Source organism: Artemia sp. Qi Xiang Cuo, chromosome 2, assembly GCF_049724085.1.
Source record: "Artemia sp. Qi Xiang Cuo chromosome 2, ASM4972408v1, whole genome shotgun sequence".
Classification (NCBI taxonomy): domain Eukaryota; kingdom Metazoa; phylum Arthropoda; class Branchiopoda; order Anostraca; family Artemiidae; genus Artemia; species Artemia sp. Qi Xiang Cuo.
In genome coordinates this window covers 96,156,354-96,183,322 of record NC_142795.1, presented here as the reverse complement: position 1 = coordinate 96,183,322, position 26,969 = coordinate 96,156,354, and the positions used below count along the sequence as shown (strand labels likewise).

Genomic DNA, 26,969 nt, shown 5'->3' with positions numbered 1-26,969 from the left:
ATTTCAGGTCAACTAGAGGAGGTATGAAACTAAATTAAACACTACTATTTGTGTCCTGATTTTTAAGAGGGTTTATGTTGTTAAAAATTTCTGAAATTTTTTCTCCAGGTATACAAATAGGAGGCCAAACTATAAAATCTTAAAAAAACGAAAAGATTTAAATTATTATTTCCTTTTTCCCTGAAAAAACTATATCATTATAAAATGAACAAAAACTAATTAAAAAAACTTTTCACACAAAACAAGTTTTTCAAAGAAAAGTAAAGAACCCCATTAAACAAAAAATTAGCAAAAAAAATGAAATAATCTACCAAGGTTGAAACTACCACAAATCAGCACCGATAAATAAATGAAACCCAAAACGAACACAAATTACAATAAATAACCGAGTCAAACTCAAAACGACCAGAAATTAACATAATTTGGGCTCAAAACCCCTATGCCTTCCTAAGGGCAGAACAAAATTTGCACTTTACTGAAAAAAATACAAATGAATGTGCATTGTCAGTTTAATATACATATACTGATATTTAGCAATCAAAATTCTAATATTATTTGATTTATTAAAGTTATAAAAGTAAAAACATTTATATTTTTTATATATAATTTTTTTTAACACACAGCTGAGTATCTGCAACTTCAGCTGTTGTGATTGACGGCTGATCCACCGTGTGTACCTTCAAATCACTTCACTTCTAAGCAAGAAAACTATTCCAACGAAGCTGTCACTTCTCAAATTGTTGGTTCTTGGAGTATCTAACCAGCCACAGATAGAGAACCAAGTAGCCGAATCATAAAAAGATAGACCTATATCGTTCAGCCTACGAAATGAGCAGGATTTTCAGTCTATATTTTAAAATGTATGTTTATTGAACAAAATAGTACCTACGAAAAAAACAGACAACACTTTTTTAGAATATCTTAATTTAGAAACAAAAATTCACCACTTATCACAAAAAAAGCTGTTCTGAGCCTTTTGGGTAATTTTCTATAGTTTTTAATTTCAGACTTGTATTTTTCCTTTTATCCTCTCGACTGCTTTAGAAGTATATAACAGCTCTCACTTTTCTTCAGAAATTAGTCTCTCCTTTTCGATCATTTTTCCATCATATCTAATTTTAAGCTTATCCATAATCCTGACGAAAATGTACTGATCTTTAATATTTACTTTCAAAAAACTTAGTAGTAAATAATCACCATAATCAACGTTCATTTTTAATTCTGGTATACTTTGTCGCCTCAAACTCTGTGAAATGATAAGACTAAGTCTATACAGAAAATAAATACTGGTTAAAACAAGTAAAATGAAAAACCAAAAGAATAAAAACAAGTATATTTTTTCGTTAATTATATTAATTGCTAATAAGCATAAGGAATCATGAATCTGGACTGTGCCACTTGGACCGTATCTCCTGAATGTGCATTTTGTCATTCGAGGAAAGGTTATATATAAAGGATCTGTACGAACCTCTGGATCCATGTTAAGATAGTTTATGGCCCTAAATCCAAGTGTTAAAAAACCCCCACCCAAAAACAAATTATCAATCATAATTTGGAAAAATAGATTTACGAGATACAAAGATTCACAAATCATATATTTTATTCCGAAAAATTTGTGGCCTGATCGTGAATTGTACAAGTAATCCACAAGATGCGAAATTTTTTCCTCTGTTTTACTGTCAATGCTAGATATGGACATAGAGGTTAATCCATTTACAAGACTTTTTACTTTTCCATTTTCAAAATTTTTCCAAAGATAGTGCGGCATATAAAAAAATGCAGCTTGGAACAACAGCATAAATGGCACCCATTGATAATAATTATGGAATACTGGGTCAGCATCCTCCATAGTCCCAACTCCTAAGTGAGGTATACTCTGTCCAACTTTTGGTTGAAGGAAGTGATTGGGTAGTGAGAAGGTAGAAGAAACGTAGCAAAACTGATCTAAGGCCTGTTGTCGGACCTCAAATTTATCTTGCATGCATTGAATTGCTTTACCTGGAATAATTTTTTTTTAGCGAGGCATGTCAAAAGAGAAACACATAAAAGATTAGTAGTCACGTACTGGTCTATATTTAAAATTGTAGCTATTTCCATTAGTTTATTTTTGAGAAGTCACTCGTTGCTTTTTTAGTTACTCGCATTATTTTTTTGCGAATCAAAAATATTTTTGCGAATAAACAAAATTTTTTTTTTAGCGAGAAGGTAGATAAAACGCAGCAAAACTGATCCAAGGCCTGTTGTCGGACCTCAAATTTATCTTGCATGCGTTGAATTGCTTTACCTGGAATATTTTTTTTTTTTTTTTTTTTTTTTTTTTTTTTTTTTTTAGCGAGGCATGTCAAAAGAGAAACACACAAGAGATTAGTAGCCTTCTACTGGTCTATATTTAAAATTGTAGCTATTTCCATTGGTTTATTTTTGAGAAGTCACTCGTTGCTATTTTTTAGTTACTCGCATTATTTTTTTAGTGTATGTCATAAAAAAGCAAAATAACCCCACCCTTCTTTGACGTTGTCGTATTTACCTTTTGCTGATGTGCTAAATTTTGAGTCGTTACAAGAGAATTTATAACATGATTGGCAGGCTCATATAGAACTGCAAAGAAGAAAAAGAACTAAAAATTCTTTTAATGCGAGACCCGGAATTCGAACTCAGTTTTAGAAACACACTGCAGGGATCGGAAATTTCATTCCGGTGATGAGATTATGCGAAAGCGTCTTCACAGTAATCCAAATTAGAAAAAGAAAGCAAAAAATTTTTGAGTCGCAACATTTTCTTAGAAGCAAACGTCCTTTGTTTCGACAAGTTTATATGCAATATAAAATTCATATGGTTTAACTTCTACAGGCTTACTCGTATTACTTTTTTCAATTCAGGTTTACATTTTAATTTCATTTCAGTTTCTTTTTATTTTATTGCTGAAACCATGCGGAGGGAGATTCAATGCTGTGAAAGAGAAAACATAAATTAATAAATGAAGATAAATATGTGTTCGACAAAGGACTTTTATACAACTTTTTCTCCCCCCATCTTAAATACCACTAAGGCTTCTGAGCTTCCACAGAAGAAAAAAATAGGCGTTATTGATATTTATAACGTAACTACAAAGTTGGAGATATGGCAGTGGAAACTTTCAAACATAGCTTATGACTTTTAATCTGCTTACCATCGTCTTGTCAGATTGATTCGTTGATTATGCATTTTCTTAAGTTTTTCACTCTTAATAATTGGTTAATAATTGAGAAGTGCCTGAGTTGTCAAACATCTTTGGTCCTCAGTTTTATAGATTATGAGCAAGCGTTGGATTCTGTTGATAGAAGAGCTTTAGTAAAGGTTTTATCCTTGTATGGTATACCAGACAAATACATTAAAGAGATTAGTGCTATGTACGAGAATAACACTGCAGCGGTTAAGGTAGGAAATGAGGTGAGTAGCTGGTTTCGTATTAAATCAGTAATTGAGCAGGGTTGTGTTCTATCCTTCTTTATATGGATCAATTTAATGGACATTGTCTTAAGGAGCACAGGAAAGTGCAATGGGAGACTTCGGAATCAAATAGGAAGAGAAAAAATCTCCTCGACTTTTGCCGATGATTTAAGCATCCTAGATGAAATTGTGAGCAAAATGAATGAAGTTTTAGAGGTTTTGCGAGTTCAGGGTACTAGAATAGGTTTGGAAATTAATGTTAAGAAGACTAAGTCACTAAGGCTGGGAATAAGTGAAGATGAAAAAGTGAAGTTGGGTAATGAAAAGATTGATCAGGTGGACAGCTTCACTTACCTTGGTAGTATTATTAGTAAAGATGGTTGGAGCAGTGAAGATGTCAAAAGTAGAATAGCAAAGGCTCAGGGTGTTTTTTCACAGTTAAGGCGGCTTGGTGCTGCGGTGAGTTGTTAGTAGTTAGTAGTAGTAGTAGTATTGTTGCTCCACCACCATACTATTTTTTTTGTATATTTTCATTATACAGAAAAAAAATTAATTAAGTAGGCCTAGTGTAGGTGTTTTTTCGGGTTTCATTTGTTCATTGGTAACGGTTTCTGGTCGTTTTAAATTCAAATTATCATAGGAATTGATTTTTGCTAGTCTTTTAGGTCTTCATAATGCTCTTTACTTTTATTTGAAATATTCTTCGCCTGAAATTTCTACTAAAAAAAATATTAATTATAGAGCACTGACCCCCAGCATTCAGCTTTCCATTTTACTTGTATTAATAAAAACCTGTCATCATTAGGCTTTTTCAGACGAAGTCGGCCGAGCGAAAACATATTTAATTCAACTTTAAGTTTTCTCGAAAAAGGCCACTTTAAAATGCATTTTAACTTTTCAGCCTTACAAAAGGACTAATGCAGATTGGAACTTCCAAAAAAAATCAAAAGTAAGAGTAACCTGGAAAAGAGCCATAATATAGATACGGCTTAAATTTTCTACTGCTACTTAAAACTCCAGTAGTATCAGCACGAAAAGCTGATACTACTGGAGTATATGGAGCTGATACAGTAGTATCAGCTCCAGTAATTATGTCTTATCACCACGAAAAGATTAGCCAAGAGTCATGATGAAGCCAAAAGTATTGGCAAAGCAAGGCATAAAACACAATGGAGAAGAAAGGAAAGCATCGAAAATCTTTCCAAAAATATTGGCTACAAATCAACTGTTACAAACAGTTTTCAGAAAACATCGAAAAATAGTTGAATTACATAGAAAACTACTAACTTCTACCAGCTACCCCAAGCCATTATTCTTGAGTTGAGTTTGGAATAGGGAAACTGTATTATTCTATGAATCAAGTTACAAATTTCTAATTGACCTAAAATTCAATAAAAACAAGACGGTGAACCTCAATTTGAAACTGCTGGGATGGGAAAATTCAAATAGAATATTAAAAAATCTTCGTCCAAGAATTTGAAAGGCGATCCTTGGCATTAGCCATTGGGCTTGTAGCCAGCCTGCTTAATCAAAATTGATAAACAGAGTATTTCAGTTTCCAGCTCCTGGTCTATAGAACATTATCAAAAATGTCCTCGATTAAAAGTGTTCTATTTTAAAATATATCCTGGAAATAAAAATTTATTTGATTGTTGGAGAGAGATAAATAACTTACCAAAAAATGATCCGCTTGAAACGAGAATACAACTCATTAATAAAAAACCGAAGGTGATTCTGTAGTGCAATTTCGCAATCGGTGAATCGACTGAAACTTTTTGGCTCTTTTTCTGCCAAAACGGCGATACTTTTTTAACTTCATTTAATACTGGCAACATTTTACTGCTTCTGAAGAAAAAAATATAGTCAAGCATTAAAGTCAGTATACTAAATTGATTTCAAAACTAATACAATAGTTGTCATACACAATCCATGTAAAGTAGTGAAGAGAGAGAGAGAGAGGGGGCAGATGAAGGACAATTGCATACGGCCTTATGCTTGAAATTTTACTTTTCAAGCATCAACGATCCCGTTTTTCGAGCATTTGTCTTGCCCAGGGTTGCAGCAGTCAAGAAAATTCTCAAATCTGCAAAATCTGCATAGTCAAGAAAAATCTGCATTAGTCAAGAAAATTCGCAACTAATACCAAAATAGGCTTAAATACTCAATATATCTAGGGCAGGTGAAGTGGCAAGTCAGGAACAATTATATAGAGTTTTTATTTGAAGATTGCTTTCGCAGGATTATAGATTTGCTCTTGAAAAACTGTACTCTGGTGGTTTGAACTTTGTACCACCCTGTACTCTGGTACAGAGTACCGGAGTACAGAGACACTAGTTGCCTCTCTCGCTTGAGTCAATGGTTGAATAGTGTCTCCAGGTTCATTTGATCTTATTGCGCCAGTGTTTTTCTTTATATTTGATACTGTTTCCTTTTTCCTTGTTCTATTACGATTACTTTTAGGTAATCACGGCCGTAAGTCACGATCTACTCACGGCTAAAAACATGCAAGGCATTCAAGTTTAAAGTAGGCTAGTAGGGACTACTTTATTGTTTAAATTGGTTAAGCGGAAACTTCCAAACCATTCAAGTACCCCAGGGTAGAAGGCACTTAGTAAAGTATGATGTGGTTTCTGTATGTTATATTTTCCTGTTTTCTTCCCGTCTCTACGCATAGAAAAGGCGATCATAGGAACTCAGGAGAGGGCTCATAAAATTGGAAATCAAAAGTTCTTATGTCTTTTTTAGAGTGAAAAGTGATAGGATCAAAATAAGATGCAATTTAGATAAAAACTTCAATTTTTATTTACGTATTTTAAAGAGGATAAAAATACCACAAATGGAAGTTCTAAGATAGCTAATTTATTTATTACGGTCTAAAACCATATCCAGAATGTTGGAGCCCCCAACTTGAAAAACAGTTCCACGTAGGAACGAGTCCCAGTGAGTTCCGTGTTCATTCATAAATCGTCATAATCGCATGAATGCCTCATTGATTACCCTTATTAATCAGCAAAGTAACTAAACTATCAACTGTACATGTCATGACAAGAAACTAGTAGTTCATATGAAACTGCACCGCTGTCAGAGCCTATTGAAACTAATACATATAAAATTAAAAACAAACTGAAAATTCCATTGTTACTGAAAAATAACTGAAAATGCATTTGTAGAGTTTTTGTAGTAGGGGTGCCAAAGTAAAAAAAAAGCATGGCTGAACAATACTAAAAAACTAAGCTAGAACATAAGGAACAAAGCAGCTTAAGAAGAAGTAGCTTTCCTACGAAGGCTCAGTTGCCATGGGGATTCAACATATTGTTAGTGTGTGAATTTTTACAGGTGAAAAACGCATTCAAATTTAATTAGTTTGTTTCCTCAATGGTTTAGGGGATTTACCGGTTCTACCGCTTTAAAATCTGACAAACAAACGAGTAAATGCATTTCTTTCAGACGTCCATCCCCACTCACTAAAGGTAATGAGCCTCCAATTTTATTTAATTATAGTGGATGGTGTAACATTGACTTATAAATAGCCAAGTGATTCCCATGTAGTATTATTCATTCTAATCATATAAATGAATGGGTGTTGAAACCTGGGAGACGTCTCCTTCTATCAATAAAATGGCTGCTCGTTGAAAGTTGGGAGAGGTCTCATTCAATCTCTTTCAACAACTCCTACTAACAACTCACTCAAGCACCAGCTCACCATAGGCCAACAGAGGTGCACTTCTCAATCTCAATTTATTCAAACCTTCGCTTTTTGCCCCTTCCTATGAAGTTTTAGTTGCATATTCACCTCAAAACAGTACACAAATAGTGTGAATGCACCCCATCTGGCAAAACCGCCTTAAAACCTCCAAATTATCCGAAAATTCATATTTCTATCGTAAAATAACCCAGTTTCACATAAGCTAAAAATACAACTAGATTTTTAGGCGGTTATCGGACAAAAACTTTGAAAAAATAACATCAAATTAAAGTCTATGAAATGTTTATCCCAAAGAATCCATTTAAAAAGAAAAAAAAAGAAATAAAAAACTAGCGACCTCGATTTGGTTTGAGAAACATAAATATTAGCATTATTAGTAAAATTACAGAAGTCAACGCCTTGAATCTCTCTGCCTTTTGTATGAAAGAGATAACAGTTTGTTGAATTTAATATTTAAATGTCTTTCAATTTGAATGATAATGTTTACCTTATTTGTTAGAAGTCGACTCTAATCTTTTAGAATAAATTCGTACTCCTTCTTATCAAAATTATTGCCGTAAGTGAACTCTAATTTAAGTTATGAACTATGACGAAAATATTAACAAGACGAGTTTGGTGAGTAGACTGACGTGGAATTAAACTGGGGTTCTGCAGTTTTACCACTGCAGTTAACTTTTGAAAAAAAAAATATTTCCAATCACCAGTTAAATTGATTTCAATTTTGATAAGCAAGAATTATTGCTGAACAGGTCAATAGGGATGTGTCTAATGCAAAAATTAACTGATGACCGAACATAATGAAATCCATAAATGTGTATTTTGGTGTGACATTTAAACCAATAGTCTACAGAAAATTATTTTCTTCTTTATGAAATAAGAGTAAACCATGTTCCTTTGCTTTTCTTTTGTCACCGACTGCTACCCTCAAGCAGTATTGCCATATGCCTGGTATGAGATTGCGTGGCCATTAAAGCAAGGGCGCCCAGGAAACAGCATTTTTTTTTAGCGAAAATGTGCCAATTTGTAGAACATATTGACTTTGAGAAGTGTGATGATTTAAAGGATTCATTACAAACCTCAAAAGAGTACGCAAATACTAACCTCGTGTTGTAATACTGCCTAAAAAATATTGATTACAACTTAGTCTTAGATGGTGATAAAGGGCAACCGCCATGTTATCCGGAAATATATACTTCTATCGTAAGATAACCCAGTTTGCCATAAGCTAAAAATACAACCAGCTTTTAAGTATTTTTCAGGCGAAAAAAATTCAAAAGTAACATTAAGTGAAAAGTTGTGAATTTTTTTAGCCCAAAGAATAATAAAAAAATGAAGAAAAAACTAGTGACATACCTGTGGTTTGAGACACACAAATATAAGCACTATTAGTAAGATTACAGAAGTCAACGTCTTAAATTTTATCTATCTTTTATGTAAAAGAGATAAGAGTTTGTGCATTTTAATATTTAAAAATCTTTCAATCCAAATGATGAAATTGTTATACCTTATCGGTTGCGAGTCGACTTTTATCTTTCAGAGTAAATTCGTACTCCTTCCTTATCAAAATTATTACCCTATTTGCATATTTTATTTAACTCAAAGAAATCTTTAAATTTGCTGAAATTATACTGTGTAGTTGCTTTGTCTTTTATACTAAAACATTAGTAAAACATATAGGAGGGGGAAGAAGAGAGGGAAGGGAGGGAGGGGGGGCTTGAAGTCTGGTATCAAAAAATTTGCGATTTTAACCATAATCTATCAATTAATCTGCTTATTGATATTTATATTTCCCTTCCCTTCAAAAATAAACTCTTGCATCCGTTATTATCCGGGCCGTATCCAGGATTTTTTTTTTGAGGGGGTAAAAAAAACTTTAAAAAACGCATCAAAAATTTGTTTATATTCATTTTTGTTACATTTTTTACGAGTCAGAAAAACATTTGGGGGAGGGAACTCAAACCCCCTAGCCCCTCCCTTCTAGATGTGACCTTGGTTATTATCATTGACAGCCAAGGTATGACCACAGCCATTATTGAAATAAGTGTTTCAAATGTATCACCATAGATATAGGAAAAGGGATAGATTCTTGCTAGTTGGTGATTTATTCCATTCTTCTATTACAAAAACTCCATTCTAAATCTATACCATTACTTCCTGTTTACGGCGAACCTTGAAATCTAATTCCTGCAGAATCTTACCTCAATTCTTATTCGTATCCCTGTCGAAAAAAAAAAAAACAACAGAGAAAGGCCTTTCTAATATCTCTCTCTTATTGAAGACTAGATTCAACAAACAATATGACCAGATTTTAACCTAGCCTTTAAATTTTAGCCGCACTAATTTTTAGACTGGGATATTTATTCCATGGACGAAAAGAATAAGTGTACACCAACTAGGGAGCACATTTTCTTTTATCCAATACAAAACATTAGTTGTTTAGGCGAAGTCAATGGATGTATAAAATTTTGGAAAGGGAGGGGGGGCTTTTATTTCACGCTCGATGCATTCATATATATTAAAATAATGCTACAAAAAACTTTCAGAGACTACAAGGCCCCTTTCCCGATGAAAACAGAGAATAAAACACCAAATATCCGTTGGTTTTTTGAGGTCTTAAAATAATTCATCTAAGACTAGAATACACTTTTGCTGAAAAAAGAGGATAAACTAAACTGTATATTTTCAGCGTGTAAAGATGACCAGAGAGGTTAAGGTGTGAATATCAATAAATTTTTCAGAGGGCATAAGGTTTCAATAGTTTTTTTTTGCCAGAAACTCATACATATTTTCCTAATTTTTCACTTATGGTCTTGTACAGGACTAGGGCTGATGCCACCTGTCCTCTCTTTCTCACACGCCTGACAAATCTGAGGCCCAGGGACTCTTGTGCACAGGTTCCGAGAGAGATAAAATGGGATGTTTTCAGTTTTATGGCGCATACGAGAGATTTTTTCTCTGAAAAGAGTATCAGATTTGTTGAAAGCGTAAAAAAAGCAGTACAATTTATAAGAACACCATAAAGAAAGTTGTAAAATTCATTAGATTTTTGGACAAGGATAGGCTCAGAAATCTTACACATACTCAAAAAAAAAACAAAAAAACAACAATAATAAAAAAAAGAGACAAAGATTGTGTGCTGTTTTGATGTAACATGTCAAATCAAACGACCAGAATTTATTCTTTCCGAAAATAGGAAATCAACTAAAACTAAGTGTTTTTAGCTCCTTTGTGATTTCTTCTTCCTTCTGAATTTTTTCTAATTGATTAAGCTCCAAATTCTTGCCAGCAGCCACTTGCTCTTTGAGTTTTACAATTTGATCTAATTTCTGAAAAGAAATTGTATTTTCTCATAAAAAAAAGAGACTAAAAAACAGATATGAGATCAAATAATAGCGCACTAAAACAAAATACGGCAAATATATTGCCCACGAATATTCTGGAGCCCATCAAGCCTTTTTTTAGGGGGACTATATGCGATATCTACACATAAAACATTTCTCCTATTCTTTGCAATTAAGGTTTCACAAGGAAACATAAACTTAATAACACACACAAACCTCTATTTTATTTTTGTTCTCACTATCTATTTAGTAATTAACTGTCTATTATCTAAAGAACATGAAAATTAGAACTTCGAATGTTACACGTTAAATTATTACTATCCTGTCGACATTTTGACTGACGAATTTAGACGATTCGAACTGGACTTATTAAGAGTTTCAGAAACTCATATCCCAGGAGTAGGAAGCATAAAACTAGGTGATATAGAATTTGTTTACTCAGGCTGGGGTAACAAAGAAGGGCGGGGTACATAGACAGGGAGTAGGGCTAATGATGATTAAGGAAGCTGCTAAGTCTTGTTTAGGCTAGGAAGGTAATAGTAATAGAATACTAATCGCTCATTTTATGACTAAAAAGTTCAGAGTATCCGTTATAGTAGTATATGCTCCTGTAGAACCGACTGACGGATCTACTAGTGACTCAGATAAATAATACTTAATACGGGAGCAAATAGACAGGGTGCGATGTAGAAATATATTGTTTTTATTAGGAGATTTTAACGCCCAGGTCGGTAGAAAAGGGATAGATGGTGTCCTAGGCTAGGTAAATTTGATGTAGGAAAAGAAAACAGCAATGGCTACAGACTGTTGCAATTTTGTAGGCATAAAAATCTAGTTATAACCAATACGGTGTCTGGTCATAAAATGCCCCATAAGTTCACATGGTATTCCCGTGATGGTAAGACAGCAAACCTTATTGATTATGTTATTGTAAACCGAAGACTGGCAGGATGAATAGAAGATACTAGGGTATATAGGAGTGCTGTTATTGATGTTAAAAGGAAAGATCACCATCTGGTAGTGTCTAGGGTTAATTTAAAGTTGGAGTTTCAGAAGGGTAAATATCTCCCGGGAAGTTATGATGTTAGTAGACTCCAGGATGAGAATTTGAGAGAAAATTTCCAGGAGCAGTTGAGGACCAAACTGAAGAGTTTAAAATTTGATAATGTGGAGGATGGATGGAATAATTTTAGGAAAACAGTTTGTGAAGTTGCTGATGGTGTCTTATGGAAGAAAGTTAGGTACGTAGCTAGTAATATTAGTAAAAAAGCTTTATGTTTAATAGAGAGGAGAAAGGGCTTGTACAACAATTATCTGAGTCATAGCTCATATTAAAACAAAAGGAATGTAAAGAAAGTGGAAAAAGTTTTAAAATATGAACTAAGGAGGTGTGACGTGGAGGCCATGGATTAAATTGCCGAGGATCTGGAAGATACAACTAGACGGCATAATAGTAAAATATTGTACTGGCATGTCCTGGCAATCTGGACTTGTCCCAGTTAAAGCTACGAAAGGGGCCACAATTAGTGATAAGGAAAGAGATAAAGAGAGATGGGCAGAACATTTAGAGAATGTGCTAAACCGAGATAGATTTGCAAGAAAAGAAATAGAGGATAATGAAAAAGTTTGTGATACCTTGGATAAGAAGGAAAACTTGTTCTGTGAGATGCAATAGTGTGGTAAATGAGTTTCTTAAATATGGCGGCTCTGAGGCTAGAAATAAGTTACTGAAGATTATGAATATGATTCTTGAAAAAGGGGAAGTACATAGCGATTTTAGGAAAACCTTAATTAAACTACTGTATAAGAAAGCTGATAAAAGTGAGTGTGGGAATTATCGAGGCATTAGTTTGGTTTCTGTAGGTAGAAAATTACTTAGTAATATGATACTTTTTAGACTGAGAGATGCTGTAGACAAAGTTTTAAGAGAAGAACAGTGCGGTTTTAGAAAAGGTAGAGGATGTGTCAACCAATTTTCACTCTTAGGTTAATAATTGAGAAATGCCTGAGTTATCGAACACCTTTGGTGTTCAGTTTTATAGATTATGAGCAAGCTTTCGATTCTGTTGATAGAAGAGATTTAGCAAGGGTTTTATCCTTGTATGGTATACCAGACAAATACATTAAAGTGATTAGTGCTACGTCGAGAATAACACTGTTGCTGTTAAGGTAGGAAATGAGGTTAGCAGCTGGTTTCGTATTAAATCAGGAGTTAAGCAGGGTTGTGTTCTATCCCCTTGAATGAACTTTTGAGGTTTTGTGAGTTATGGGTGCTACAATAGGTTTGAAAATAAATGTTAAGAAGACTTAGGCAGGGAGGGGTTCTGTCACCATAACTTTTTAATGCTTGTTTATACCCCGTGCTTTCTCGTATCTTTCCGTCGTGTTTTACGGGTCTAACTAATTTATGTTATATTGCTTATGCAGATGATTTATTACTTGTTAGCCGTTAAATATTCACCCTAGTTAAGTTTACCCAGTTTGTTTCTAATCTTTTGGAAAAAATTCGCCTCGTGCTTAATGCTGAAAAATGTGTGTTAAATGCTAAAAACCCAAGTAGTGTTTTGAGTTGTAGTTCTTTTTCAGTTAAGCTGGCTCCTGCGTTGCGTTGGCTCGGGATTAGTATCTGCTCTTCTATTTCAGCTATCCATGCTAGTGAACTTGCAGATATTAAGAATAAGCTTAAAGCAGGTTATGCTAAAATTGTCCCAAATCGCGGCCGACATTCTCGTAAGGCATGGGCTAAACTCTATTCTACATATTGCGACCATTCCATTCTTTTTCTATCTGGTTTGCGCCTATTTTTTAATACAAGTGATATGCAGGATATTAGAGTTTTGTATTTCCATTATTGTAAATATCTTTTGTATTTGCCTCGTTGGTATAGAAACCGTAAGATTATTCGAATGTTTAATGCAACTGATATATTGACGTCATATAACAAGTTGGACTCCAAGTTAAAAGATGAGGCCTGCAAGTGGTTGGGTCCTTTTCATGCTCTTGGTCAATTGTTCTGATTTGCATTTGTAGCTCTTTATATTGATATTGTTTTGCATGTGTTTTGTTTTGTATGTCTTTACTTTTTATTTTCTTTTGTTACTCCACTTTTTTATAATTGTTAGTGGGTCAAAAATGAATTATTATTATTAAGTCACTAAGGCTAGGAATAAATGAAGATGAAAAGATGACGTTGGGTAACAAAAATATTGCTCAGGTGGACAGGTAAATTTACGTAGTATTATTAGTAAAGACGATGGGAACAGTGAAGATGTTAAAGTAGAATAGCCAAGGCTCAGGGTTTTTTTTTTACAGCTAAAAAAGAGTCTGGAAGAATAGGAAGATAAGTCTGCAAATCAAGATTAGAATATTGTAAGCTACAGTGATGACAGTAGTCAGATATGGCTCTGAAGCATGGGTACTCCGAAAAGCGGATGAACATTTGCTAGATGTTTTCCAGAGAAATTACCTACGGATTGTTCTAGGTATGCGGCTGACTTACCGTATTTCAAACAGTAGGCTGTACGAAAAGTGTGGTTCAGACCCGCTTTTTAGGGCTATAATTAGAGAAAGGCTGGGTTGGTTTGGGCTCGTTGTGCGGGAGAGAAATTACATGTTACCGAATATTGCCCCTTTTGAACAACTATCCTGGGCTTAACGGAAAGCAGGTTATTCGCCGTTACGGCGGGAGGAAGTAGTACGGAAAGATTTGAGGTAAATGGGAGCTCCTTATAAGGGTGTAAAGAGGGAGGCTTTGAAGGGATTGGGATGGAGGAGGAGCATGCGTAGCTGTTCTGGCCTCAGGCAGCTTGGTGCAGCGGTGAGTTGTTAGTTAGTTAGTTAGTTAGATATCTTATTAATTAGTATTTAATACTTTTCACATGCAATACTAACATATTAATATTTCGAATTAATTAATTTTCATACTATTTTATTCACCATAAATACATTTTCTTTTGAGTAGAACATAAAACAGACATTCAATATTCAGACACAAATCAATAAAAAATTATGACAAATACCGAAGTAATAGCTCAGATAGGCTCGAGTGTACGGCAAAACCCTTCTCTTCCATGTCTACCACCAATATTCTGAGATTATTTTATAATTTGTCCTCCTACAATTTCTTGTATTTTCAGTATAACCAGACTATTTTGCGTGTTTTCATACATATTTTATATACCTTTTATGCTTTTTTTTTGTGATACATTTTTAGATCTTTTTAATACACATTTTCCTCATTTGAAATAGTTGGAAAACAACACCTTTCATGTTAAAGTCCTGTCGTGTCTTCGTAAAACACCTTTGTATTCAACTTTCTACGTCTTGGCTGCAACCTCCAATCCTAGTTACAACACTGCCAAGTAAACAAAGTTACAATATACTTTCCAAGGTGGTTAATACTTCAAAATTAATATTTTTTTTCTTTTTGGGACAAATGCTTACATTTTAAAATATTCTAATGTGTTTTCTATACCTTTCATTAAAGGGAGGGATAAAAGTTTTTTTGTGAAACTGAAATATGCGGTGCACCAATGAAATGTCAATGAAAATACAAAAAAAAAGGTACTTTGGGTGATTTTTAATCCAAATGGGAGAAGAAATCTAGAAGGGGAGGGAGTTTACCTCCCCCCTCTCTGACTGGCACCACTGAAAATTTAAATACAATTTTTTATATACAATATACACGGTAGGCTACTATTTTCTCCGTAATTTTAATACTTTTAAATTTAAACAAAAATGCAAGGATTTGCTTTTATTTCCCCTGTAATTCTACTTCATTTTTGAACAAAACCCATGACCTTAGCGCACAAATTTTTCAAGCGAAAGATGATTTCTTTTCTTAGGGACAAATGTTCAAAATTCATGAATGCTTTAACGTGTTTTCCAAACTTCTTTTTTTTGGGGGGGGGAGGGCTTATTAGAGAGCTTATATTCCGTTTCCCCAACCCATCTATGCGCCGGTATGATTTTGTAAAACGGCACAGTTCGGATTTACATCGACAAGTATGACTACAATGTGGTTCTGGCAGGATGCATGTGCCCCACTATAGTCACACGTATCGATTAAATATAATGACGACAAATAACGTGTGTTACAACACTAATCAAATTTATTTCAACACATTATACCTTTTCAACATTATGATATTATATTTCACATTATACCTGTTTGACACGGACATTATACATTTAACATTATGTTTTTAAGTTCAGATAAGGATTTATAAAGATCTTTGTTCCAAGCTTTCATATTTTCTTATTTCAAGAAAAGGGTATATAATTGTCACAGCAGTGGTACGAGATTTCGGTTCTATCCAGTGTCAAACCAGTTATTTTTTAGATAGTCTGATTAGGACAATGTAAACGAGATCTATTTTCAAATAATTTACTTTTCCAGTTGATAGTCCCGATAGTTCTCACTAGGCGGTTTTATAACCCAACTTTCCACTGAATGACTGCTTGTGACTATTGCAATATTGCCTCTAAGGCACATCTTACCGAGGATAACCCCTCTGTTGGTTTTCTTCCCGCCACCCAATTGGTAACTAACAATGTTTGCTGACAATTTATGGTCAAATCGTGGAACAGAAATATAACCTAGAAAAAATTACCAGCTAAAATTTCTAACAAACGTAGTAATATGGTGGCAACTTTCAAGAAACACCCTAAAAATCCTGCAAAAATGACGCAGCCTGAGACTGTTTTTGGTAAAAGTGGAGTAGAAAGGCATTCTGACCAATTTGGCTCAGTATAAGCCTAGTAAAATTTAATCTTGGCTTATTCTGAATAGCCTACAAAGCCGGCATATCTCTGAAGGAGTTTTAGGACACCAACAAAAGGATTTTCTTACACTATGACAGATTTTGGCAGCTGTGGATTCCCTAAAGGAGAATTCTAGAGATCAAATTCTAAACCATTTTTTTCCAATAACGATTCAATTCGTTTGAAATACTCTATAGAAATGTTAACTAATAATTTATTTTTTGTCTCACGCATACTTGATTGTTAGAAAAATTATTAACTAACAGTATTTGTTAAGCCGGCAAAAATAGACTTATTTTGTGACTTATGCAGGACACACCTTTGAGACGTGCTTTTGCCATCCAAACAAAATTTTCTTACTGAGAATTACAGTAACTGATGTATTTCCGCGACCTAACAGTTACTACGCAAAATTAGTAAATTCCTCTAACAGAACCAAACGCAATTTAATAATATTGTCAATTCACTGCGAGCACGACATTCAAAACATCGAAGCATTAAAAATCTCATATTTCTTCATTTGGAAAATAATTGTCGACGACTGTTGTGTTTTATGCCTGGATCACATTCTAGTCACCCTTGTGGCTTATTTTAGATAATATTCAAAATTTTTAGTTATAGTGTTTTAGCTTTTTAAACGCATTTCCCCCATTTAATAATAAAAAATAAAGCATTTCTATCGAAGTTCTTTGTGTCAGATTTTAAGGCTCGACAAAAATCGCCAAACGACAAAAACGTTGTAAAATGCATCTCGGTATCCTATGTCTCGGTTTTCTATTTCTTGCCTTCAACCTCCATCCTTAGCTACAACACATCCCAAATAAAGAAAATTCCACATATTTTCCAAGGGGCTTAACGCTTCAAAAATAATTATTTTTACTGTTAGGAACAAAATATCCTTGGCTTATTTTAACTGTTTTCCACTGATCCTATTATGATGGGGGGGGGGGTTGACGGCTTTTTCTGTGAGACCGGAATACATATAGCACTGCGCTATATCCAGAGGTGTCAGTTTTTCAGAAAAGAAATAATTTTCTATTGTTGGTGATGATTCTGCATATTCTATGACTTTTTCTATAAATGTTATGGCAGGAGGGGCTCCTTGAAAAGAGCTTCTACCAACTTATTCCCACCAATCTTTGTGTGGGTAGGATTTTGTATAAGTGAATCGCTAGAACCGATGTTCCCTCATGTTTTTTTATATTAGGATTCAAAGTGTTAATCATATGATGGTACGCCGCTAATCGTGGCAATTTTAAATATTTTTAAACATTTCTTGCACTTTCCCTTAAAGGAACAAAAAGAAGGTTATATTGGGACCTGGCCAAATATAACGGAACGAGTCCTTTTATTTGAATTATCAACTTGGTGGGAGTGATAAAAGAGTTGAGAGCCATTGCTAATTAGAGTAAAGTCAATTGGATTTGACGGCAAAAAGGCAGGCAAATTATATCTGAAAATTGTTCGGAATATACACTGGTAAAAGATTTTGGTGATATACTAAAGCATTTATCCCTATAATTAGCTTGAAGGATTTTCATCCTATTTAACGGCTAGCATATTACTGAGTCGCACTTCATGGTAATCCCGCTGAGACCCAAACCAAAGAGGAAATGGTCGAATGCAGTAAAAAAGGTCATAAAAAAGATTCAAAGGAGGTGTTAAATCCATGAAGGATAGAAAAAAGAGGGAAGCTGTGGCTAGAGGAGGATCTGATAATATTTGCTTAGGCATTTTTAAGGGGAGCTTAAAGGCTGTGGTTAAGAGAATGTTCCTGCGAGGAAGGGGCAAGACCCACACAACAAGCTCCATATTTGGTTCTAGAAGACCCCATAAGTTTTCACTTTCAGTAGACTAGAATTGAAATTGGATTTCACAAAAAAAGCAGAAACCTAAACAGAGGAGGTCAAGCAAGAATCAAGAAGTATTCATATGGGATGAAAAAAAAAACAGGTCATGAAAAAGATTCAAACAAGGTGGGAACTACACTAAGTGAAATGGAGGAGCTTATGACACCGTGGGGGTCTCAAACAGCTTGTTACGGCAACGAGCTGTAGTAGAATCAGTAGTAATCATCAGAAATTTGTGTTCTTTCAACATTGTTGAAACAATGCGGTCTACTAGACAACCCCGACGAAGTGTATTAGAAAAAGAGAGAAATGACTTATGGGAATACCTTATTAAGGCTGGAGATTCGCTTGTTCCTTTCAACATCATTTTTTGGCATTTCAGGAACAGGTTTAGCATCAGAATTTAATGACGGCTGTGATCCAGTTTTCAAACTTTTTTCTACATCTTGATCCTCAACATTCTTCGATGCTTTCTTCTTCTTCTTCCCAGAAGCTGCTGCTGCACTAGGCTGTGCTGGCAAGGCTAAACAAAAGGTCAAAACTACGCATAATTTATTGTAAAATATGATTTAACGGTAGTAACAGTTAGGAAAACCGTTTACTTAGTCACCGTTTCGAACATGACGTTCTTAAGGCTGAAACACTTACAAGGCGGCGTGGAGCGACGTCCAGCTCAAATCAAAAGTAAAGTAAGCACATAAAACTCAAGAATAGTATAATATATATATATATATATATATATATATATATATATATATATATATATATATATATATATATATATATATATATATATATATATATATATACACTATTTAATAGTAAGCTATTTAATAGCTTGACTAGTATGCATGTATTTCACAAGTTTTACCTGACATAGGGTTACCATATAGATCTTATGGTAGAGGCTCCACCGTGCCGGGTAAAGAATTTAAAGCCTCGAAACCCGTTAAGGCAGGTGGTATTTCTTCTGATGAGCCCTAAATGGAAGGTTCTACTTGGAAATATTTTGCTAGATTTAAGGCGCTTTTGCTGGTAAATTTACAACGACTTACATTTATTGATGACGACTTTGCATGGATTTGGACATTTCTATTTGGTTGACGGTTCGGGTATACTGTTTGGTCCTAGGTAGTTGGATATATGGGTAAGGTAAAAGCCTCGTTCAAGTGCACATTTGTCTCAATTGCTGGATTGGGACGACAGTTTTTTTTTTTTTTTTTTTTTTTTTTTTTTTTTTTTTTTTGCCAAGTAATTACCTCTTAAACATATATATATATATATATATATATATATATATATATATATATATATATATACATATATATATATATATATACGTTTTTGAATTAATACAGGTTTTGATTTTGGCTTATCGTACATGAATAATTAAAACGAAATTTGCACATTAATTTTACTTTTTTTGGATAAATACCTTACTCGAAAGTTGTTTAATTTTACTTACAAACGTTTTTATTAGTAATAAATATACGTAACTTACGAATTAACTTACGTAACGAACTTCTATATTCGTATATTTTTATTACTTATATTAGGGTGTTCGCCCCCTAGTCAATACCTCGCCCTTTACGCTAAATTTCGAATTTTTTTCTAATTCTTTAATAATGACCCCTTAATCACAAAGGCCGTTAATTAGAATAAATAGCTCTTATGAAAGTACTAAAAAAAACTTTAGCGAAAGAGCGAGGTATTGCCTAGGAGGCGAACCCAATCATATATGTAATAGTTTCTGTTCGTTTTAAGTTCTGACGTTGAAAAGTTTTCAGTTGAAAACTTGTTTTTTTATTTAATTTCTGATCGTTTTTTTAAATAACAATGGGAAATTCGGTGGCCCCTTCATAACAGTTTCCCTTCCCCCATGAAAAAGTCCTCCATGGAAGGGTCCTCCCACTTAACAATCCGTAGGCAATTTCTCTGGAAAACATCTAGCAAATCTTCATCCGCTTTTCGAAGCGCCCATGCTTCAGAACCATATTTGACTACTGTCATCATTGTAGCTTCTAATATTCTAATCTTGCTTGCAAACTTATCTTCCTATTCTTTCAAACTTTTTTTAACTGTGAAAAAACACCCTGAGCCTTGGCTATTCTACTTTTAACATCTTCACTGCTCCCACCATCTTTACTAATAATATACCAAGTTCAGTGAAGCTACCTACTTGATCGATATTGTTGTTACCCAGCGTCACCTTTTTACTTTCATTTATTCCTATCCTTAGAGACTTAGTCTTCTGAACATTATTTTTCAAATCTATTCCACCCTCCTGAACATACAGACCTTCTTAAATTTCGTTTATTTTGCCAACACTTTCATCTACGATTCTTAAATCATCAGCATAATGCAAGTCCAGGAGACTTTTTCCTCCCCATTTGATTCCGTGGTCTCCCATTGCCTTTCCTGTGCTCCTTAAGACAAAATCCCTCAAAATAATCCATATAAAGGGGGATAGAGCACAACTCGGCTTAACTCCTGATTTAAGACAAAACCAGCAGCTAACCTCATTTCCTACCTTAACTGCGTTGTCCATATATCTGGATCTTACGCCCTGCCGCAGTTGTCCTCCTATAGAGGATCCTCCCGCGATGGTGTTCTGCATCACCATGCAATTTAACCCATATCTGGGAGAAGGTTTGTAACTCATGGGACTTGTGGACACACCAGTGGGCTCTATTGAGTGTACATTTAAGGAGCCTTCTTCCTCCTCCGCCTGCACTTATGACCCCAGGCGAGGGTGCCCCAGTTTCTATTATGGACCCCCAAGGACAAGGCCCCCCCTTGATCCGTGCCTCCTATGGAGGTACCCTACATATTTCTAGGGCGTTCTCCTATTGTCACCTGGAGACACGCTGAGTGGCCTGGGGGAGGCGAGGAGCATAACTTAAGACAATAAAGCCAAAACAATAATATGAAAGAAGATTTCCAAAATGATAATAGAAATTATGGTACTTAGATTACTATCTATCCTGACAGATAGATAGGCATAGTTTTAGTTTTACATACAGCGCTAGATTATTATACTATTTAGAAATTTTAACATTTGTTTTGTTTAAAATTTTTCGAACATTATTTTATAAGCAGCATTAGTTACTTAGCACTCAAAAAATTTATTTTGTCTCATTGTTTTCCGCCAAATTTGTGATACAATAGCTATCTCAAAATTTGGATCGGGTGACTTTGGGAAAAAAATGAGCGTGGGAGGGGCCTAGTTGCCATCCATTTTTTTAATCACTTAAAAAGGGCACTAAAACTTTTATTTTCCGTTCGAATGAGCCCTCCCACGATATTCTAGGACCACTGGGTCGATCCGATCACTCCATGAAAAAAAAAAAAAAAATAAATAAACACGCATCCGTGATCTTTCTTCTTGCAAAAAAAAACAAAATTCCACATTTTGGAAGATAGAAGCTCGACATTCACCATTTCACGGACATTCAGGGTAACATATATACATATTGAGAGAATAGGTAACTGTCTCAACTAACATAACTGGTAAATTTTTAACATTTTGTCTTTATAAAATAAGGAAATAAATAAATTTATTTGTTTAAATTCATTGAAATGATTAAAATGAGTCCTACTTCATTTAGAAATGTTTTTGTGGACAAAACAAAAATATAAAACTTTCACCATTCTGATTCTAAACATCAAAGAGTTAATTTACAAATTTTTAACTCCAAAGAGTTAATAAAGATCGGCTTATTTTATATGATGATTACCCTTAGTGTTGCTACAGAAAAGAAAAAATATCAAATAAAACCTTTGAGATTTTTGAGAAAACATCTCTCTGGATTCTTTGGGAAACTTTGAGAAAACAAATGATTAACTATCTACTATCTTTTTACCCCAATTACTAAAGAAAGAAACATCTGCAGCCAAAATTATTTTCCGAAAAAAAAAATATATTTAATTTTGTCTATGTCATATTTTAATTCAAAATGGTAAAAACACTTCCAAAAACATATATAAATACAATATATAAATAATAAAAATAATAATGTATGCTATTCGAAACGTAGTTGATTAATATGAACTTGAAAAGTAAATTTTTCGAAATTTTTCATTGCTAGACAATAATATTAGGCAAGTCTTTTAATTTTTTGATTCCAAATATCGCCCTCCAGAAACTTATTAGTGGCCCTTTTTGACCAACCCAGTCATTCATATTTTTTTTTCTGTCTCAAGGTTTCTTACGTGTTGTGGCAGTTGTTCATAATTCTATTTACTTTATCATACCTTTTTCATTTGCAGTTTCATGTTAAACCTTGTTGGAATTTGAAATTCTGGGTAACTGAGTGATTACTCAGTAACAAGACAATGTTACTTGAACGTACGATAGAGAACTCACTTTTTAAGATACCCTTACAGGACATAGTAAAATCAGCTTCTATCTTAAGAGTAGTGAACTTCAAATTAATTAATGTGATTAAAGAAAATACAAATTAACAAGAAAAATACATGACTTAAAAAACGAGCAATTACTTTTGGGGTTTGAAACCCAGGTTTAGGGTCAAAAGCAGAAATTATGTGCCAACTCCACAAAAGGGTCAAACCGGATTCAATTTACATAAACTGTCGATTATTGAACAAGTTATAATACATCAAGTGGAAAAGTGTCTTCACAACTACTTCAAATACTGGTAGGCCTACTTCAGCTACGCCAAAGTGAAATATAAGAACTACTAATAAAAAAAATATTACAACTTAAAAAATTCATTCTTTTCACTGGCTTGAAGTTTTGAAACAGCCGAGCCAATCAGGTGCAACTTAACTTTTCCCTCATTTTATTGGCTTAAAAGGAAGGTTTTTAGAACCAATCAGGTTTTAAAAGGGCAGATAATATTAATTTTATTAATTTAATAGGAGTCAGTAGCACTTTCCAGGTAAAATAGCATATGAAAGAGAATAAAGCTTCATTAGATGGTAAAATGATGAATTAAATAAAACAAAATTCTCACCTAGACCTGGTGGCAAATGGCTACTTTTCGTATAGACACCAAATTGTGTTCGAGTTGATAGGTCTGAAGCAGGTCTGTTTCTTGCACTAGGTGGTATGTAAGCCTTTTTCGAATCTATAAAACAAAACTCACATAAATGACATTGGTCCCAACAAAAAATATATGAATATATATATTATTAATATATTTTCCCTTTGAATATTTGTATTCCCTTTAAGAGCTAGTTCAGTCTTGAACTAGCTCTGAATTAGATTACACCTGTCTGAAATTTTAAATTGTTTGAACTTATTCTTTAACCTCGAATTAATTCAGTGATTGCAAAAGATGTGCAATTGGAGTGTTTGTTAGATAACGTCATAGCATTGGTAGTTTCTTCTTTTTACTAGGGATAATTTGATTGCAACAATTGGGATGTCGGAGTACGGTGGAAAAAACTGACAGGCTACCACGTTCCACCGGGCCCCCATCAATAAGGGTGTATGCCTCCGCATTACGTGGCCCTGTCCGCTAAAGATAAGTCTATTTTCGATTTATTGGATTATTATTTTCATCATGGTACAGTTTCAGAAGAGAGATTTAGCGGTAGTCTACGCCAAAAAGAGTCTACGCCAAAATGCATTGTTTTTTGCTACGGGTCCCATGACTTTCAGACTGTGGTGGAAGCGAATCTTCTTTCATATAGTGGAGATTATGCGGAAGCTTCGAAAAAAAAAATCGCTAAGGGCGTTAATCATGCTTTTTGTGAGTGTGGATCTTTTCCGGATCTTTACTATCAGTTTATGAAAAAGGAAAACTCATCTATACTGTTATACTGTTTATACTGTTTCATCTGCGATCCGAAAGCAACTTACTTTAGCACACAATGAAGTTACAAAGCTTAAATTTGTCCTAGTAAAAGAAATAAAATAAAAAGTTCAGGAAAAAGTTGTTTCCGTTACAAGAGTAGCAGGCTTATCGCAACAAGCCGCTCTGAACCCTGAACTGATTGTTTCGGAAATATATGATTCAATCACTCTAGAATACAACACAAAGTTTGAGAAAATAGAAAAAACTGTTTTCATCTCTGGATAGCCAGATTCAGTCATAAGAACTTCGGGTGGCTACTATTGAGGAAAAGCTGGATGATAACGAACAGGAGCGTTTATTTGATTCTTTAGTTTGTTTTAGAGTGAAGCAGGACCCCGGAAATGACCTGGGTACGAATGTTCTTGATATAGTGAAGAAAATGGGTGTAAATGCCCCAAAAGAACAGTTGTTGCCTGTGAACCGTTTTAGACTTTTGAACGCTGCCCGGAATACCCAGACACCTACGACTGTTGCGCCAGTTATTTTGTAATTTGCAACTAAAGATACGGCGTATACTGTTTTCAGAGCGAAATCCAAGCTGGCGAGATCAGGCGTATTTGTCACGGAATATCTTACAAAAATGAAAAAAACCATTTTTGAAGGTGCAAGAGACAGATATGGTGTAAGAAACGTGTGGTCTGATCGTGGCCGTGATTACAAACGTGAGCAGGGTGATAGCCACCCAACACGAATTCGCTCACTTGTTGACACCCTTTAGTGTCTTGGTAAAAGTTGATTGTTTGTCTTTTATTCTTTGTATTTTTTTTCCTTTTTTTGGTGTTTTTTTTAGTAGTAAACTCTATTCTTGTTTTTTTTTTTTTAGAAAAGAGAAATTAGTTTATTTCTTTTTTTACGATGAATGATATTTCTTCATTAAATAGATTTATGCGTAATCCACTCCGTATTGAAGATCATTTAATGGCTCAATTTGGAAGTGAGGATTTGCCTATTATTAATTCAAAGCCTCTTCGTGAGAGTTCTTACATATTGCCGTCGCAAGCTAGTTCAGACATGTCCCTGTGTCTTTGCACGCGGAATTGCCACTTCACTACAGAATATTTAGATTTTCTGCAGGTGATTGAGATATGTTCTTCAAAGTTTGATATAACGCGTATTTGTGAAACTTTTTTGAGTTCTGGCCAATATATCTCGGCTTTTCTTTTCCAGGATATGATTTTGAGGTTAGGAACCGATCAACTATGAACCGAGGAGGCCTGGGAATTTTGATAAAAAAAAAAAAATACGAAGTATATGGTGAGGGAGGATTTGGGTGTATGGATAGAAGATAAGATTGAAAGTTTTTGTTTGGAATTTGAGTTTGAAAAAAAGAAAGTTTTAATTATTATGGTGTACAAGCCGCCCAATGCCCGCCTGGATGAGTTTGTAGCAGGGTTTGATGTGGTTGGTTTCGTCTGCAAGAATGGATTTTTTTGTATGGGCGATTTTAATTACAACCTTTTACATCTTTCAGGTGAAAATTTGGATTTTTTTAATTATAAGGTTTCAAGTACCTTTAGCCTTTAACCTGTATACCTACTCGAATCTCTACTCATTCTGCGACCTCAATTGATAACGTTTTCGTGGGACCTAGCTATTTGAGCCAAATCTAATCAGATGTGAGAGTATATCCAGGCTCGGATCATCTCCTTGTAATTGCTCATGTAACGTGTCTTAGAAAACGACGCATCCCGGCTAAGAAAATACTGACACGTGAACTGAAAAAGCAAAATTTTAGTAGCTTTGCTGAGGAGTTGAGCTGTATGAAGGGGGACTCGGTCTTGGTGATTTCTGGTGATTCTTTTCTAGCGTATAATCAGTTCATGTATATTTTTCAACCGATTCATGAGAAAACATGCCCCTTGCGTTTGACAAACAAAAGAGGGATGATCCCCGCAAGCCGTGGATTACGGAGGCAATAACAGACAAGATAAAAAAAGGAACCTGTTATATGAGCAATCTCTTAATAGTCAGGATGACGCGGATTTGCAAAATTAAAACGAGAGAGAGATAAGGTGAACAGTATGAGAAGGCAAGCAAAGAAGAAGTATTTTAAAGAAAAGTTTTCTGATAGTAAGGGAGATATCAAAGCTACATGGCAGGTTATTAATGAGTCTATGGGAAATCGGAAAAGAAGTAAGTCGCCTTGCTTTGATATAATTGGAAGTTTTGTGAGTGATAAGAATGTAGTCGCGAATTATTTTGGCCAGTTCTATTCTCAGGTTGGCTCGTCTGCTCAAGAGAGTGTAAGGTGTGACAGGGAAAATTTTCTTAGCGAGGAATTCGTGGACTCGTGGAGATACTGTTGAATTACAGTTTGAAAAGAGCACAAGTGATGAAGTGATTAAAATAGTGAAAAATATAAAATCGAATTCTGCTGGGATAGATGGCGTGAATCTGAGAACTTTTAAAGCTGTGTTAATGTATACACTACCATGTGTTATCCATTTCATCAACTTATCTATAGAAACGGGGACCTTTCCAGAAGAGTTGAAGCAAGCTAAAGTTATCCCGCTTTACAAAGGGGGTGCCAGGTCAGATGCCGGAAACTGGAGACCAATATCGATACTGCCTTTATTTTAGAATATATATATATATATATATATATATATATATATATATATATATATATATATATATATATATCCTCAATGATTTTATTTTTGGGTTTATCTTTTGGCAGCTAAGTTTTGAATGAAGAAGATAAAATTTATGTCCTTCTCGAGGAAAATCTTTCGCTGCTTCCTATGTTAATATATGCAAATAATGTTTGTCTTTACTGCTAGAAATGCAATTACCTTGTTTTGTTGCGTATTCAATACCAGGTACTTGTTTAGTCACTATTTCCTTTTCAGGAAAAACGCCTTCGGGTATGGGTTGCAGACCCACTTGATGAAGCTCGTCTCCTTCTTCAACCTTAAATTCATATTGTAAACTGCCGGTATAATGCCAAATTTTAAATCTACAAAAGAGTACTGTCAGTAGATTCAGCTTAAAAGATAACCATTATGAAAACACGGCTGAGTGACAGATCTCTAGTTTCGGGGTATTCTAAAAAAAT

The 26,969-nt window shown here is 34.4% G+C and overlaps 2 protein-coding genes across 2 annotated transcripts in view; both read right to left on the bottom strand.

Moving 5' to 3' along the window:
• Positions 1-833: 833 nt before the first annotated feature.
• LOC148955859 (innexin shaking-B-like) lies at positions 834-8,611 on the bottom strand. The gene is made up of 3 exons (XM_089104713.1): positions 8,489-8,611; positions 5,105-5,274; positions 834-1,998 (listed from the first exon to the last, which is right to left on the bottom strand). The coding sequence occupies exons 2-3, from the start codon at positions 5,262-5,264 to the stop codon at positions 1,061-1,063; spliced, it is 1,098 nt and encodes a 365-aa protein (XP_088960839.1). The 5' UTR covers positions 5,265-5,274; positions 8,489-8,611; the 3' UTR covers positions 834-1,060.
• A 1,683-nt stretch (positions 8,612-10,294) lies between these two features.
• The window catches only part of eIF2A (eukaryotic translation initiation factor 2A), a 143,227-nt gene continuing 126,552 nt past the window's right edge, over positions 10,295-26,969 (bottom strand). Inside the window, exons 10-13 of the mRNA XM_089104712.1 lie at positions 26,707-26,870; positions 23,066-23,179; positions 18,416-18,612; positions 10,295-10,461 (exon numbers count right to left, since the gene is read on the bottom strand). Of these exons, the coding sequence (XP_088960838.1) occupies positions 10,333-10,461; positions 18,416-18,612; positions 23,066-23,179; positions 26,707-26,870 (604 nt within the window). The 3' untranslated portion in view covers positions 10,295-10,332. The remainder of the gene's footprint in view (positions 10,462-18,415; positions 18,613-23,065; positions 23,180-26,706; positions 26,871-26,969) is intronic.